Source organism: Manacus candei, unplaced genomic scaffold (genome assembly GCF_025592945.1).
Source record: "Manacus candei isolate 608988 ecotype Guabito, Panama unplaced genomic scaffold, ASM2559294v1 h1tg000041l, whole genome shotgun sequence".
Taxonomy (NCBI): domain Eukaryota; kingdom Metazoa; phylum Chordata; class Aves; order Passeriformes; family Pipridae; genus Manacus; species Manacus candei.
In genome coordinates this window covers 394,109-411,132 of record NW_026138089.1, presented here as the reverse complement: position 1 = coordinate 411,132, position 17,024 = coordinate 394,109, and the positions used below count along the sequence as shown (strand labels likewise).

Below are 17,024 nucleotides of genomic sequence, written 5' to 3'. Positions count from 1 at the left end.
ATAGCAGAATGGAGTTAATTTAAAATAGGTCTATACAATTCAGCTTTTATTTGGCATGTGCTCTTAAGACATGCACTTCTGCTTTGAACTACTGCCTGTTCTTGATTTTTTTTTTTACAGTGGTTAAAAAAGAAAAAAATCAGAAAGTATTTATATACTCCATGGAGTCTAGAGGCTCTGCTGTTCCCTCACAGCGTTGTGTATGACAGAAAACTGAACCAGTTATATGTCACTAGTGGTATTGTAGAACATCACTGGCATAAGAAAGTGCTTTTCACTGTGCTCTCCTAAGTGTGTTGGGAACTACCTTTAGCAACAGATAAACCACACTGTTAAAACTGTCTCCCCAGTCACAAAATTCTGTGCACAACATCCCAAAATAATGGCTATTAGTTTAAAAAAAAAATAATGGCTATTAGTTTAAAAAAAAATCAGAGTGTAAAGTATAAAAATCTGAAACTTCCTATGGGTACTAATTCCTATTAGTATTTTCAGTAGGTGTCTACAGATAGACAACAAAACAGTGAGAAGGTATCAGCATGACATGTAATGATTGTTACATGCTACTATCATGACCATTATCAAGGTTTTGGATGGCATGGAGCAAAGGAGAGTCTGGGGAAGAAAGAGAGGCAAAGTGGTTCTACTGCCAGTTCCTGGAATAGGTCTTTGAATAAGATAGCAAATGGATGAGGAAGTCATGATTCCAAATCAATTACATACCAGGAAAAGCTTAACATAAAAATGGAATGGTGGTCTCATGAGACCCTAACAGTTCCAGGCATTCTGATGAAAAGGAGAAAATTTCATTAGTGATTGCAAGAGGAGAGCATCGTTGAATTTGCTGCAGAGAGGAGTAGAAATCATAGACCATGTCTAAAAAATGATCTGAGGTACAATCAAACTGATCAGGCGATGGTATGAGGGGACATAGATTCATTTGTGCTTGAACTGAATTTAAAAGAATTAAATGATGGTTTGTATTTTACCGGACAGAAAGGTATGATTGGAAGGGACAGAGAATGTGTGTTATTATGAGAGTAAGTTATATTTCAGTCTGTAGATAAGATCATTCATATGAGAGAAGAAAAAAGGGAGAATAACGGATGACATCAGAGAAGTCTGAAGAATATTTTGATTATAGATCATCTGTAGTCTAGTATGTATCCTTTGGGGTGGATGTGTGAAACTATCTCGTCCTCACAATCAGAGATGAACATTAATACAGATCAAAGATCTGTAATAAAAATAATCCATTATTATTATTATTATTACATTATTAATAATAATCCACTATTTTGTGTGAGTTCAATATTATACCATGACCTTAAGAGCTCTAGCAACTATAACTAAAGAGAACAGTGACAAATAGTACTAGGATAAACATATTCCCTAGTAAGTTATTAATCAGCTTAGGTTTGGGAAATAGGTCATATGCAATCACATATGACCAACATTTTGAAGATCTGCTCAGAAGGTGCTTGGGGTTCTTAGATGTATAGAGAGAAATAAGTACTGTTCCTCACAGTGTAATATCACTAGTCATTGTAATATACACTATAAAAACCAGAGCAAGGATGAGACGTATAATATATCAATTTGATAATGTTTGGCTGAAAATATAATTTATAAAGAAAAAATCTTATTGTTCACTAACAACTTTTAACTGAAGGCTACATAAACTTGTGTATTATTCAACAAATTTAATTTTTAATTGAAACATTTGCAAAGGAAAAGTATTTAACCTTTAAGTGAATCAATTAATAAGACATTCATTATGTTATCTAGGACAGATTTTTTAAACCATAATAGGACTCAGAACTATAATTATGGATTCAACATTTCTGGTCACAGAATCAAGCCACCTGTCTTTGTTTTCCTTTAATATCAGAGATTCAGTGTTTCTGTTCAGAATACCTTCCTCAAAATTTATGAAAAAACCTGCCTATGGCTGCAATAGCACTTTCTGGGAATTTATAAGTAGATCTCTTCTGTTCATTTATGAATTTAAATGAAGATAAACAAATTTTGCAGCTAGCTGTTCAACAGCTAACAAGTATTTCATTTGTTCTTGTATAGTATTTGTATAGGATACTCATTAAACTTTCTGTGTGATTAAAATTCAAGGGCTTCTATTTTAATAAACTACATTTGATTTTTAAAGGCATTCTTTTCTTGCCATTAGTCATTCTATTTCCTCTTTCTTAGATCCTAGTGTTCTACTAGAGAAAATAACAGTTAGCTCAGGTCTCTTTCAAAATGACTGATGATTCCCATTTATGCGACTGAAACAGAGGCACTTTGTTCTTATCAAAATGGCAACTGCCTCTATTGTGCTCTAGCTGAAGGAATCCTGTAGTATTTATCAAATCTGGCCATGGCAGTCAAGTTGAAAGAGGACAAGTCTGCCTGAGTTTCTCAATAAGCAATGATTTTATGAAACAACCCTTGAAAGAAGATAGGCATTAAGTTATAGAAAATAATGACAGGTTTTCCAGGGATGCAGCTTTTTTTTTTAGACTATCTTTAGTTATGAAGCCTAATTATCAAAAAAGACAGATAGCAAATAAAAAAACCAAGAAACCCACATATTTTAAATTATTTAAAACCTATTCTACAAGTATAAACACAATAATGCAGTCATCATACCTTAAAAAGTATAATAAAGAATAAAATTAATTTTATATACTTTTATCATATATTCCCCTATCTACTGCATTTTGCTTTCTTTAACTTTTAACTCTGCATCTCTTGAATTAACAGTGAGTGTGCTGAGGATTTTTACACATTTACATAGTGCTTTTACCCATGTCAGCAATATACATTCTCAACACTCATTCAATTGTATTTTAATTGCTGAGGTTATAAAACTCTTTATATGTGCTTTTTAATATAAATCACTACGGTACAAAGCTATCAATTTCTCATTCTAAAAGATAATTCCTGATCTAGGGATTCATGCAATGAACAGTTTTATACGCAGAAATACTGATAAACTGACACATACCTTGACTTTTTCTAAGTGATCCTGCAGAGAGTCAATTAGCAGATCCCCCACTGGCTGCCAGGATCCCTTGAATGCTTCAGCCTGGCGTAGTTTCAGATCCAGTTCATCCATTGCCTCTTGAAGGGCCTGCAGTCTTTCAAGAGCATCATCTATCTTCTTTTGCCAATCAGCAGACTGCACATTCAGCTTATCCCACTCAGTTCTGACCTCATCTGCTTGCCTTTGGAGAAGTTTAGTGACATGGTGGGCTCTTTCCTCAGGTGACAGATCTAAATGTGAAAATCAAGAGGCTCTTAAGACATATTCTGCCTTAGAACTAAAGCAATTGCCATCTGTGAAAGTTCAAATCTCAGTGAGAAACTATTCATAACCAAATGCACCTGTGAAATTTGTTTTATTAATGTATTCTTGTTTGCAAATCTCATAAAAACTTTAAATCTTGACAGCATAAAGATCAACAAAATACGCATTTAAGTACTTAAAGGCATTTTGAATCATGCAAGGTATAGCTAAAAGTTTATCAGCTGTGTCCTGATTCAGCACAATATTTCTGCACATAGATAAATATTAATCACTGTGAAGCTTTTGCTGCAATTGAGTGGATTTGTGAGCTTCTGTAGTACTGAGACTACAAGGTGAATTTTAGCTTAAATTGCAGCTTTGAGACCTCAGATGGGCCTATAGTTATAGACAAGTCCTGAAGGTTTAAAGGCAGTTTCAAAATCTGCTTATAAATATGCATGTCTATTTAGTGCCACAGTGTTCAGAGGGATTGCTAAGGCTTGCTTTCATCTATATTTTTAGCTTAGTTTCTGAATACTGGCATTCAGCTTGGAGTGTAAAAGGAATGCTTTGAGAGCGGCTGGCAGAATTTATTTAATCATCACTGATCATCACTGATCTTTCCAGCAATGTGTTATCACCCTGTTCTTTCTTCAATTACCTCTTGTTTCTGGGCCGATCTTCTCCAGTCCCTCCACAGGCTGCTCAGTGAGGAAGATTCGCACAGTCTCAAGTGCACTCCTGACAACAGGTTCTTTTGTTTTTATCTCCCTCTTGAAAGTCTAAGAAACAAATTTATTGTAAGTGGATCTGTAATGAAGTACCTTGTTTGCATCAATTTAAGAACAAAATTTCCAACAACAGCTTGCATGTGTGTATGACAAGTAGCAACAAAAAAAGATATAAAAGAGATAATCAGCTTTTGCTTAACATAAAATCACATTATATTCAAAGGAGCAAATGTACTGCCAGCATGCCACATTTTTCTTCCTTCAGCAACAGCTCCTTTTACTCTCTTCTACTCCCTGCTTTTAAAATGACCATGAGTAAGTTTCTCAAGATTAATATTTGAAATTTTGATAGGCTACTGAAAATACAAATATCTCAGTATTTATTCATTAATTCATTTATCTATTTTTGTTTCAGAGAGTGTAAGAATCCATTAATCTGAATCCAAATGCTCTCTGCATAAACATGTAGATGAAACTCAGCCTGTGGCTTGCATGTTGCGTTGGCACTTTTGTATGTTGTACTGAATTTATCTAAGTGGTCCTTACCACTGTTTCATTTCAACATTTTCTTGTGTATTTATGAAACAATATTGAATGCATACCATTTTCAAGTAGCATAGAGGTAAATTATGCAGATAATTATAGCACAGTGTAACACAAAACACAACACTGCAAAAAGGAGAGCCAAATGCCATGGGTAGAAAACAGAAATTTTACTCCAGGCACCAGAAAATTCTTTTTACAACGTTGGCATTATATAAGCATCTATCACAATAAATTCACCAATTCAGTTAAATTAATTATTAAACCAAATTTCTATTTCTATGCAAACTAATGAAGGATTATAAATTCAATATTAAAAAGTTAATTACACTTTGAATTATATTTGATATGTGACTCTCTGCACAGGAAATACCTACCAGAACTAATAATGAGAACACCTTAGTTTATAATATGAGGACTCATAGGTAAAAAGTTCTTAACATATTTCAGGAAAGTAAACTTAGGGAAATGACTATATTATTCTATTATAAATATTAAAATACACTTTTTATTAAATGGTCAAGAACTGACCATAAGGTCTGTAACTGTGCTTGGGAGAACCCTTTAGCAAAGTCCACTTGGCTGAATGAAATAAAGTAAAAAATCTTCATTTTGTGCCAAGGACATTGATGGGACTAGAATCTTTTCCCAGAATGTATCTGCTATCATAAGAGAATCTGCTGTTTTATTAATAACTGTGATAAATGTTTTAAACAATATTTTAAAACTCAACACCGATTTTCACAAATAAAGTAGAGTACTGTATATTAACAAGTAAACTACCACTGGACATTGCTCTGCATAAAATCTGAGTGGGTTTACTACAGGGTTGAAACTTAGACATTTTTAGGTCTGTAATTCTTATAATTCATGCTTGACTCTTGCATGAAATGCCATGGAAAGAGGAAATATAATAAACTCTTTTCATGCCTCTAAAAGAGGAAAATCTATTGCTTTAATTAGCCTTTGTTCTCCTCTCACATCATTCTATCCCACTAGAATGGTGTGGCAGGTCTGCAGCTCAAGTAAGCCAGCAGGTAGCATAACTTAAAAGCCAGCATGGTAGTCCCCATGGACTGTCAGCCTTGCTCTCATCTGATAGTGCTAAAAGTAACTCCAACAGTCAAATTCACTTAAACCAGTGGTTTTTAAACACTAAATGGTATAACAGCTTAAAGATATAATGTGCTTTATAAAAATCTACAAAGACAAATTATTTCTCAGAAATGTCTGTGCCCAAAGTCAGTCAAATAGAAGGCACATGCACTGAGGTCTGTCCTGCCAACACACATCAACAGCAGGAAGGACTCATGGATATTCCAGGGGAACACAGAAATACACTGAAGGATAGGATACTTAAAAGCCAGAAATACCTCTGAGTTCTGCATTTGGGAGTGAGTCCTGCTGTAAATTGTGCTACTGCTGAAGTCAGGTCACCTCTAGCTATGTACATGTGCACTCCATGAGAAGGACACAAAATTCCTTCTTTCAGCTTGTCCTACTTTTGCAGAAAACCACAGCAATCAAATACATGTAGTGGCATTATATTTCAAGGAGATGTTTAAAGTCATATTTCTGCTGTACCTCTTGTGCAACAGGAGAACATAACCAGGTATGTGCACTGCATCCCAAAAAGTGTGTGAGCAGGAATCGTTGTATCTTTCCCAAAACAATAGCGAATGGGAGCTTTCAGATTTTGTACATTTTGTATTTAGCCACAACCAGAAAAAGTCTTTCTAACACTGAAAACAGTGAGCCAATGTGTCACATTTTTCCTCCCCAACTTTTGCATTCTGAATGTTGGAGCTGGTGGAGGTGATTATAGTCTGTAAATCCTGAGTTACAGAATAGTACACAGTGTGGTGTTGAGATCTATTTACAATTCTCATCTCCTTCCCTAGTTTTGATCTGCAAACTTCTACCGAGTGAGTTAAAATATGTTTCAGTATGAGAAATTTGAAAAGGAGAGGATTAAAAAAACATGAGGCTGAAGCAGTAGCACAGAACAGCATTAAAAATAATGAATGCTCATTTCATACTAACCCATTCCAAAAGAAGTTCTTACTCTATGAAGGTAAAGCTGCTTTTCTGATTGAAGTTTTATTGTGAAATATGTACATGCTACCAATAAAAATCATAAGCAGCAATAAAGTACATTTTCTCTACTTTTGGAGGAAAAAAAATTATCTATCTAGAGTCCTGACAAGTACATCTTTATAATAACCAGACCATCACTGAAAGTAGAATTAGCCTAAATTAATGTCTAATGTACAGCTAATGATTTCAGGCTAATTTCATTGAATTCCTTAACTTCTTCCACAGTTTGTGGTGACTGTAGGGGAAATCGAATATGCACAATGTATGACCTGACAAAAAAGTAAGTAAACTACTTTATTTAACCATGTCTATTTGTCATCAACACTACAGCAGTAATGGCATTCTGTCCACCATTTTAATAATGCATATATTGATCAGCTTATCTCAGACCTCCACTACCTCTTCATGAGTGTCCTTAAATCTCTCTAAATGAAGAAACAAAGATTGTTTAACTTGAAAAATGTGAATATAATGAGAAAACAGTTACATCGATAAAACTAACATTAATCTCTGTTATTTAAAAAAAACAGGTATTTTTTCTTTCAATGAATTTTAAAGCAAAAAAGTACAATTAGATTAATTCAAGATGTTTGCCAACCAGAATGCTTTTTAAAAAAGGGGTTTTGACTTCAACTGTTAAAAGTAGATATCAACTGTGCCACCAGAAAAGGTTAGTGTGTCGAAGCAGGAACTGTACTCCTCCTTAGGCAGTGGTGCTATAGATTTCATGTGAGAGGGTTTCCATGGAATTGTTAATAACTACATTCTATATTCATAAATGCTATTTATGCTGTTAATAAAATCACTACATAGAAAATGAGGCAACTCTAAAAAATGAAAGAAATAGCAGGCTATCTGCAGGATGTCTAAGTTACTTAAATGAGACAAATAGTAGTTAATAAAATTTCAATAAAACAATATTATGATACTTAGTAAAGCAAAGAAAACTGTGAGATAATTAAATAATGTTTTGATGAACAGGAGACAGAATTTTGTACGGATTCTTTTCCGTCCTCTATAAGAGATACTTGAAGATCAGACAGGATAAATTAAATTTCAATGATTCTGTCTGTTCTTTTTTCTACAGGGAATCAGAATACCTACAACTAGAAAGGCCTCACATCAGACTCCTGTGGTGCTACAGAATGGGAAAAGGAAAGAAGGCATATTTCTAAAAGGAACTAAAATGTTCTAACTTCGATACTAGACAGGATGACCAAAAATCTGTGTTATGCATCTGCAAGTGGCAGAGAAGGTATAAAGGAGAAGATCTATTTTGTAAAGTCATGTTGCACCTATTCATGGTAATTTACTTTTATACAACACTTTTAATCTCTAAAAGTTCTAAATACTTTGTTTGATTGGTGAGAGACAGAGAGATCACTTAGTTCATCACTGAAGTCCTGCCATCTTTATGGTGAATTCTGGGTAACTTTCAAACAGCTTATAAAGCAATATACAATACTAAAATTTTATGAGAAGTAATTTCTTTAGATGAAAAAATATTTCTTCTGTCTAGGAGAAAAAAAACGATGTTTTCAAAGACTCAAATACTATTTAGATGAGAAAACCTTTATTGGAACAATTCTACAAAAATCGTTCTCTAAGTCTTGTTTTGGCTTAAGAGTCATCTTTGGAGAAACGGATTGAGTTAATGTTATGCTGAGTTAAAGCAACATCTATATTGTGTCTTTCATCCTGATGTTCTGGATGGGCTTTAAAACTACTTTATGGAAGTTGCTACAGACAGCTGGCTAGAACAGACCTCAGGTATATCATATATCTTAACTTTCATGGTGGAAAGGTGAAAAAAGGAATAGTCCTGCTCCATAAAGTCATGGATGTTTATTCCTCACTGTTTCTGCGATAATGCTTTAAGTCCTGAGTAAAGTTTGGTGAGAAAGACACATCCTACGCATCACCTCTCCAGAAGGAAGATCTAAACGCGACCAAGCTGCCCCTTGGAGCAAAGCATTATCTTAGAAAAGCATTTGGCACTGAGAGAGAGGGTTTTTGTTCCTCTTTCTCTTTGGCTTTTTCAGCCATTTGGTGAAGATAGGCCCCGAGAAACCATATTGGCACTGGTTCCCATCAGTCTGCTACTGATGAGAATAACTTTTGGCTATGCCAAAATCCATGCCTGACAATATGGTACTTCTTGATTTTTCACAAACTCAGAATTCCAAATAACTTGAAGCAGCAAGATATGTCATGTTCTCTTTCCAAATTTTGTCTCACTATTTGTTCTCAATTGTGTCTTTCTGCATGAAGGAGATCAGTGTTTACATTTAGCTACCTGATGAATGGAAAAAACACAGATACAATTTCATCTTATAGTAACATTTCACATTTCTCCATTAGGCAATAAAATCAGAGATTTAGGAGCTTCAGAAACAATACCTTTCGTGGCAAGCTTCACAAACTGAAAGTTACATATATGCAGCACAATGCTTTGAGAGGATGATCATTGGTTTTGAAATACTCTCTTCTTGTGGAAGCAAGTTGTCTGGCTGACAATTTAAATTTTTCAATAAAAATACATTTGTTCAAAATAACTTTTTAGATACCCACTGAAGCATAATTGGACACCAAAGAGGAGGTAAAACACCTCCCATAACATTATTATTTTAATTAAAGGCACATGTGGATGAAGTAGAGGAGAGCTTGAATACTACATCCAAGTAAATTCCAAGAAAAGGAAAAGTGTATAGTGGAGGTACTAGTGTGATTTCACATTCAGATCAGAATAGACCTCAATGGTATAGTTAAATTAAAAGCTGTTTACCTGAAAGCAGACATTAGGGTAGCATCAGATAGGTGAGAGAACTTGGTTCAACGCAGGAGATATACTTAAAGTATACCTTTACCACCAAAAAATCTGTGTGAATCTTTGTATGAAGAATTATTCAGAAGTATTGTGTTATTTTGGAGGGTGTTCATTTGGTGGATTTTAAAAAAATCAACTTTCCATACAAGCATTCAATGTAGGTTCCTTGTTAATGCACATCTTAGTCTAGAACAGTCCCCATATGACACTGCTATTGCCTTTCCATAAGAATTCCATGATGAAACCAGTGTGAGCCATGGAGAGTTGTCACAATGATGCAGAGCTGTGCATTAGGGCTGATATCAGCTACTCTTTTCAATAGCAAAATAGGGGTTCAAAAAGTACACACGAAGTTTAAATGCCTGATCTAGAAAAATTTTCAGAACTACTTATTTAATCCTCAAAAAATACTGGGTTAGTAATTGTTCTGGCCATGAAATCTGCCTTTCTGTGATAGGTCTGTGAAGGTCACGGTAGTAAAAACTCCGTTCTCCAAAAGGCTGATTTTCTCTTCTGTGTTTGAAAGTTGTAGCTATTATTCTCAAGGAAGAACTTTGGTTTTCATTCTAAAATGTATTTTACATGGTGTCTTCCTTTTTCCAACAAGGACCGTGTCATGCAGCACTAACCTGCCAAACAAAAAGCAATGACCAAAAGATTTTTAAAAAGCCCATACCCGATGGATGTCATTCTGTTTCTGCACAGTGGGAAGATCTCCACCAATGGGTGCTTGCTGTTTTAATTCATCCTCTTTCAACTGCAGCCATGCTAAAAGTTCCTGAAGAGAGAGATGCAATCGCTTCCACTGGTCGGTACTGGCTTCCAAATGGGATCTGAAGGCATGTGTTAAATATAAGATAGATTCAGTCACAGTGAAAGTAAAAACCAAATTGTACAAGCTTATTTACTGGAAAAAATCCTAGTGTTTCATTAACTTAATGATTTTTAAACAGCTTCAGTAGCTTCGAATTAGATTCTGACAACACAGATTTAAATTTGGTTCTGCAGTCTTGGCTTTTTTTGCATCTCTTGTTTTTTGTTTTTAATTGTTTGGTTTGTTTTGGTTTTTAAGCTTTCCTCTTCAGCAGTGAGTAATCGCTGTGTTGAATTGTCAGTCTCCCTAGAAGTGCACAAATATTATGCAGGACTAGCATAAGAGTAGTGTAGTCATCACTTAGGATTACTGGGAGTTTAATTACCTGAAATGTAGAGAGCAGTTTTCCAACTCAGAGAAGAGCAAGCATTTCTTTAAACCACTACATAAACCATTTAGCTCACACAAGATTCATTCTCTTATTTTAAATGAAATTCTTTCAAAAAAGAAAAAAAATAGTGAGGAGATTGTTAAAGCCAACAGAATCCCCATACACTACTGAGGCAATTGTCTGTGCCATTTGAACAGAGGTGTGTATGAAACTAATTGAATCACTGGAAAAATTAAACGACAGAATACCACTTTATGCAAAAAAGGTCTCCATCATAATGACACCTTCTAAATATTTCTTCTGTATATGTACCACTTTTTATCTCAAACATCACTGCATTTGAGCAAGTTCATGGGTAGTATGCATGTGATGAAAAAATCCTCAGAGACCGTGAAGGGTTTTGTCCTTCTTCTTTTGCTCTTCAGAAAAAAAAGAAGGAATGTGTCTCTTTTTCTTTAGCTACTAATATCTTTTCAACCTCACATCCTTCATTTATTTTTAATGATTGATGATATGAAGATGGTTTTTGTCATTACACATCCTGACCTCCCTCAGGACCTGAGCTGAAAAAAGCTAATATTTCATACATTACTTTGGAAAACACTTCTGCCTTTTGCTGTCCTCTGAACTACCACCAACACACAGCAAATGAGCAAATGAAAAAATGCCTGAGACTGAATGCAACAGAGCTGGGTTGCCTATTGTAAAAGTCATATTTCTGAAAGAAAGTTTCCTGGATAAATTATTTTGAAAAGAAATCTTCAGTCCATTGAAGTCTGAATGACCACTTGATCATTTGCAATGTTACCTTTTATTATATTTTCCCCTGCAATCAAAAGTTTTTTCCTCTCATGACACTACCTATGGATTTCTTTTACCCCTGGATTTTGTTTGGCAATTCTGTCCATTCTCCACACAACAGCTAAACCTTAAATAGTCTTCTCATTTGCAAGGCTATTTTTAGTTTTGCACTGGAAATAGCAGCCTTCAAAATAAAGCTTATCATAAATACTGGTTATTTAATCACTCACTTTCAAGACTCATTGATAAGTCATATCCAGCTCTAGAAAAAGCTTACATTTAGAGGGGGTACAGTTACTGTTTAAACATGCTAATCTCTCCCTCTGTAATTACAAAAGTTCATCATATGCCTCAAATCCTAATCCTCTACTATAATTTTCACACCAAAAAAACCTAATTCTTACAAAGTTAAGCCAACATTCAAAGTAGCAGAAATAATTTCAAAATAGACAAAAACATTGCTATCAGAAAGATTTTTACTAGCAAAATGCAGCATTCTGTCTTACACACCAACAGGAGGCTTTTGCTCATGTTCAGGTCCTACCTAATGTTCAGAGATTTCTTCCTAAGTTCACTCCATCTGAGGTTCATGTTATCCAGGCGTCTCTGCAAGAGGGTTGCATCTTCAGAGCCTTCAAGGGACCTCAGGATTTTCTGCCCGTTTTCATCCAGGCTGTGAAAGATGTCAGTGTGAGCATCAATTTCTGCCTGTAGTTCCTATGGAAGCAATAGAAAACAATACATGTGATTTCCTAAAAAATCATAGAAACCATAATTTTTCAAAAGAGTGGAAAAATCAGTGCAACACAGAGCACAGGTTTTGATTACTGCTTTTATGGCAGTACCATGTACTGCAGACACAGCCATGTTCCCCTTTCACATGAAGGCCTTTCGCATTGAGTGCGACCTTTCTTTCATAGAGAGCATACTGAGCAAAATGCAGATGGTTAAAAGTGTAGCCTTTGACAGGCAACAAAGGAAGGACAGGATATATTTACTGTGCTGATGAGGGAAAAACAAACAAACACAAACCCCCCAGGGTCTCAGGTAAATCTGACCTTCACGTGGTACGTCTTCCGGTGCAACATTTTCAGTTTCAGCTGGGGACTGCAGCACAGGTCCTGCTGCATAGCAATTCCAGGAAATCTGGGTGTCTGCAGCAGCTGAGCTTTAAAATGCCAAGTTCACTTACATTCTGTTGACAGAATGCATTTTGGAGCCCAGGCCTCAGAAGTCAATAGCAATAAACAGCCACTTTGTGCTGTACCAAAACACTGGTTGAGGCCACGGATGTAGGAGGGCCTGAGAATAGCAAGGACCCAGAATGTGCAACTGGCAGCTCATGTTGAACAGCCAACTTTTCTTATCGCTCCGTAACTGCAGGCCAGCTCTACATTTTGGATTCATTTTTCCCCCTCATTTTTAGCACGGCTGTTTCTGCCAAAAGAACATTCTTTAGAGAGCTGCCTGGTACCAGCATTCCTGCCTGCCCACACAGTCAATGCAGCCTTTGTACGCTGGCTGCCCTTCTCCAAGACGTTTGCATGCTGCAGCTCCACAAGGTCAGATTCATTCGCAGGCAACGGTGGTTGAATCAAGCCCATTAAAAAGAATAAAAATAATAATAATAATAATTTAAATACGTACATGCGTGAGCACACACATACTCTATGTGCAGCCGCATTCGCTTACTTTCAAACAAAGACACAAAGAAAATGTCCTAGTGAATAAAGCTCTGCATTTTCTCCTGGGATGCCTGGGCACTAAGTTTTCTGGTGGTGGTTTTCTTGCTACCCAAAATGGGAGTGCTAAGGACGAAGTGTGAAAGAGCAAGTGATTTATGGCATTTGAGAGCAAGATCCAGCACTAACTGAGCATCACAGATAGTCCCCAATGGAAATTTGTTGCAATTTTCTTTAGAAGGATGACTTTGAAGGAGGGAAGCACACAATCTGTCTACTTGGTGCATTCCTAATTGAATTGGTCTTATTTGATATTTTAAGTGCAATGTTAGCTGCACTGAATCATGAGTGGATTGTCCTTGTTCACCTACTGCTGTTCCAAATGTCCTTAACTGGACACCTATTCCTTGCAGAGCAATGACTAGTACAGTATTTGGGGAAATTTTAAGGTGGGCTAGCAATGTCTTCAGTACAGTATAAAAGTTTTTATCCAACTATTTTACTTATCTAAGGTCATCCTAGCAGTAAAGTAGTTAGGAATGAGTTTGGATACATCAGAGGTAACTCATCAGAATCCAAATATATTATAAACACTATATTTTTATTGATTGGTGTTAAATAAGCAATTCATATTTTTAAAAATGCCATTACTGAGGTACATAACAATGTATAGTATTCCAGGTATGAATGTCCTTACTTGAAAATTTGTACCTTAATTCAAGTCTGAATGTTGTTAGCTTCAGTTTCTATCTGCAATACTTTATTTCTGTTTGCTTGACTGAAGAATATTCTATTACCAAATTTCTTTCTCTCCATGTATGCATTTGGAGATTTTATTTAAGCTGGGTTAAGTATTACTATCCTGATGTAAACAGCCACGTAAGAAAGGATAAAGTTCGCAGTAAAAAAGTTAACTTTTAATTAAGTCTGTATACTTGTAAGGTCCTTCCACATTTAAAAATGATAAATCTATTCTGAATAGAAAGAATGAAAGGGTAAAAGAATTATATGCACTACCTCTTGCACAAAGTCCTTAGTTTTTAGGATGGTGATGGAAAGAGCTGCCTTCTCCTCTGAAAGAACATGTGCCATGAAACATGTTCAATAACAATTCACAGTAGGAAGCTGTCAAATTTATGCCCTCTTGGTGTTTTACCACACATTTACTCATAGCATTTTATAAGACAAAATTTCAAAAAAAAGGCTTTCTGTATTTTTCTTGTTTTTAGAAAAAGTGTCTTGGAGTTTGTACATTTTGTGGTTTTCTCCTGACACATACATAATTCTGAAAAGAAATTAAGCCATATCCTTTTTTATTTCAGAATACTATATAGAATCACAATACATCTGGACAGTTAGTTAAGCAGGAAACAAACATGAAAAGGGGAGTATTCTTGACAAAAGCTTAGTATTCAAGACTTGGTCTTCCTTATTCCAAATTACTTGTGTATACTGCACTACTTTTAATGGTCCCAGAAGAAGTTTATTCCAGCCATGCAGGAAGCCTACACAGAAGAAAGGCAACAACAAAGATATTTACTCCATTTTGGTTGGTGCATTTTAGTTCCTTTCTTTGTGACACTTTCACATCCCAAGAGAAGCAGAGAACATATAATAAAAAGACCTATATACCTTTTATTTGTTTTCTGAAATAAATAATGTCCATGTCTCAAAAGTACAATATGAACTAGGTTCTTTTTCTTGGCAATGATAAAGCAGGAAGATCTACTTAACCTCAAAAATGGCTAAGTTATTTGTAAAAGTGTGCTGTGATTACACACCATACCTAGAAGTACAGCATATAGACTAAATATATATTATTTATTGTATTTTCATCTTTTCCAACGTGTTCAAACACATGGAGAGACCATAGAGGATAAAAAATCAATCCTGGTATAATTCTACTGGGTTACAATTGGACTGTGTGGTGCATTTTTGCTGTAGTGGTTATTACTGAGGCTGTGTGGAAGATTTCTATCTGCTCTAAAAAAAAGTTGAGAGCAAAATAAAAAGCATCTTTTTGATCACAAGTTACTGCTTTGAGTGAGCTGAACTGCTTGGAAAGAACTGCAACTCCATCAGGCACAGATTTGTCTAAGAATTTCAGAGTGAAATCCTCCTTTATTAAGATGAATTATAAATTTAAATGATGATAAGTAACATAATATTTGTTCATAGAAACTTAGCTGAATAGCTATTAGTGGTTTCTTTTAAAAATGTGTATTTACATTATTTTACTATATAGAGCAAGTCTGGAACTAAGACACAGAACTGGAATGATAAATAGATGAAGTACACTTGTCTTGAGGGAAACAACCTTCTTGAACAAAACTGGGTGAGGAAATTTGCTCTGGCTGTTTCACTTTTGTCCTGAGCCCTTGAAACCATTGCACGATTTTAGGGGAGAAGTACACTAGTGTTGTAAGACAGCACACCCAACACTTCCAGAAAGTCAGAGCAAAATACTTGCCCAGTTCAATACAAGTTTTGGCATAATACTTGCCCAATTCAGCTGTCACCCTTGGAACTACTGCTGGCATTCCCCACAGGAGCCCACATTCTCACTGCCCTAATTCTTTCAGTAGGTAAAAGAGATTCACCTGTGGCTCCACAAGTTTTATTTTATACAGTGCCCTGCTAAGCACAGCAGGGCTGTCGCAGTGAAATCTAATGCATCAGAAGTTCTGTCAGCTTCCACATAGCAGAGCTAGTCCTGTGAGGATTCAGTATGGTTGGAGATACTTCAGCAGTAATAAATAATCAGTGCCAATATACTTCATGTCCCACATGCAACACATAGACATATAAAGGACATGAGACGTCAAAATCTGCCATTAGTTCAGCAATACATCAGAGAAGGATTGGTAGTCTGGAAGTAAAGAGAAGTCCTAGAAAGAAGGAATCAGTTATACTTCTTGGACTACAGATGAGTCATACTAAAACATGGAAATTAATGCAGCACAGCTGACAAAACATTTATCTTTTATGCAAGGTAAAACAAATTAATTATATAATAATTTAAAGAAATTAAAGTACTTAAATCCTCCTCTACAAACTCAGTTCCATCCTTGGAATTATACTTTTTATTTCCAGTGAAGCATTTTACATTTTCTAGGTACTGTACAGAGTTACTGACGAAATAAATTACATTAATTGAGGTATGAGGGGGCTAACAAAACTAAAGACCTCATTAAATAAAAACTACACAGAGAAAAAAAATTATCTTATTGGCAGTAAATAATCAAAATGTCAGTCTGCAGAATTACATACATGTATGCAAAGCATCAGCTGTAATACTTGTGTGGCTATACATAGCTCAGAAGTATTATACTGTTTCTGTAATGCAAATACTGAAACAGCTAGAAAAGTGATCATAAAATTACTCAAAACAAAACAAAGATCATCTCTATAACCCCTCTCCATCTCTGTAGTTTGCTAAACTAATAATCCCCTTCATATTTGCATTAACAGAGCATACTGTATTTCCCATAAGTAATTTCTGAAAAAAACAAACCAAGAGAACATTTTAAATAGCTTATATCAGTAGAATATGCTTTTTAAACCTCTTATACTGTACAGAACACTTAAATGATGCAATTCCTTTTTTTAATTTTCCTTTTTTCCTCTTTTCCTTTTTTCCTCCTTTCACTTTAGCTTTTCTTTTCCCTTTTTCCTTTCCTCCCATCCTTTCCCTTCCTTTCTTTTCCTGTTTCTTTCTTCCTTTCTCTATTCTCCTTTTTTCCTTTGCCTTTCTTGCCTCTTTCATCTCCTCTCCTTCTCCTTCCTTCCTTCCTTCCTTCTCTTTGAAATACAACTTTCTATGAATAAAAAAATTATTTTTATGTTCTT

At 35.3% G+C, this 17,024-nt stretch overlaps 1 protein-coding gene across 4 annotated transcripts in view; it reads right to left on the bottom strand.

Annotated features, from left to right (window-relative positions):
- LOC127474395 (dystrophin-like) overlaps positions 1-17,024 on the bottom strand; it is a 589,003-nt gene that overhangs the window by 180,556 nt on the left and 391,423 nt on the right. For all 4 annotated transcript variants that reach the window (XM_051795060.1, XM_051795058.1, XM_051795057.1 and 1 more), the window contains exons 14-17: positions 12,038-12,210; positions 10,164-10,320; positions 3,951-4,071; positions 3,008-3,276 (exon numbers count right to left, since the gene is read on the bottom strand). In XM_051795060.1, the coding sequence (XP_051651020.1) occupies positions 3,008-3,276; positions 3,951-4,071; positions 10,164-10,320; positions 12,038-12,210 (720 nt within the window). The remainder of the gene's footprint in view (positions 1-3,007; positions 3,277-3,950; positions 4,072-10,163; positions 10,321-12,037; positions 12,211-17,024) is intronic.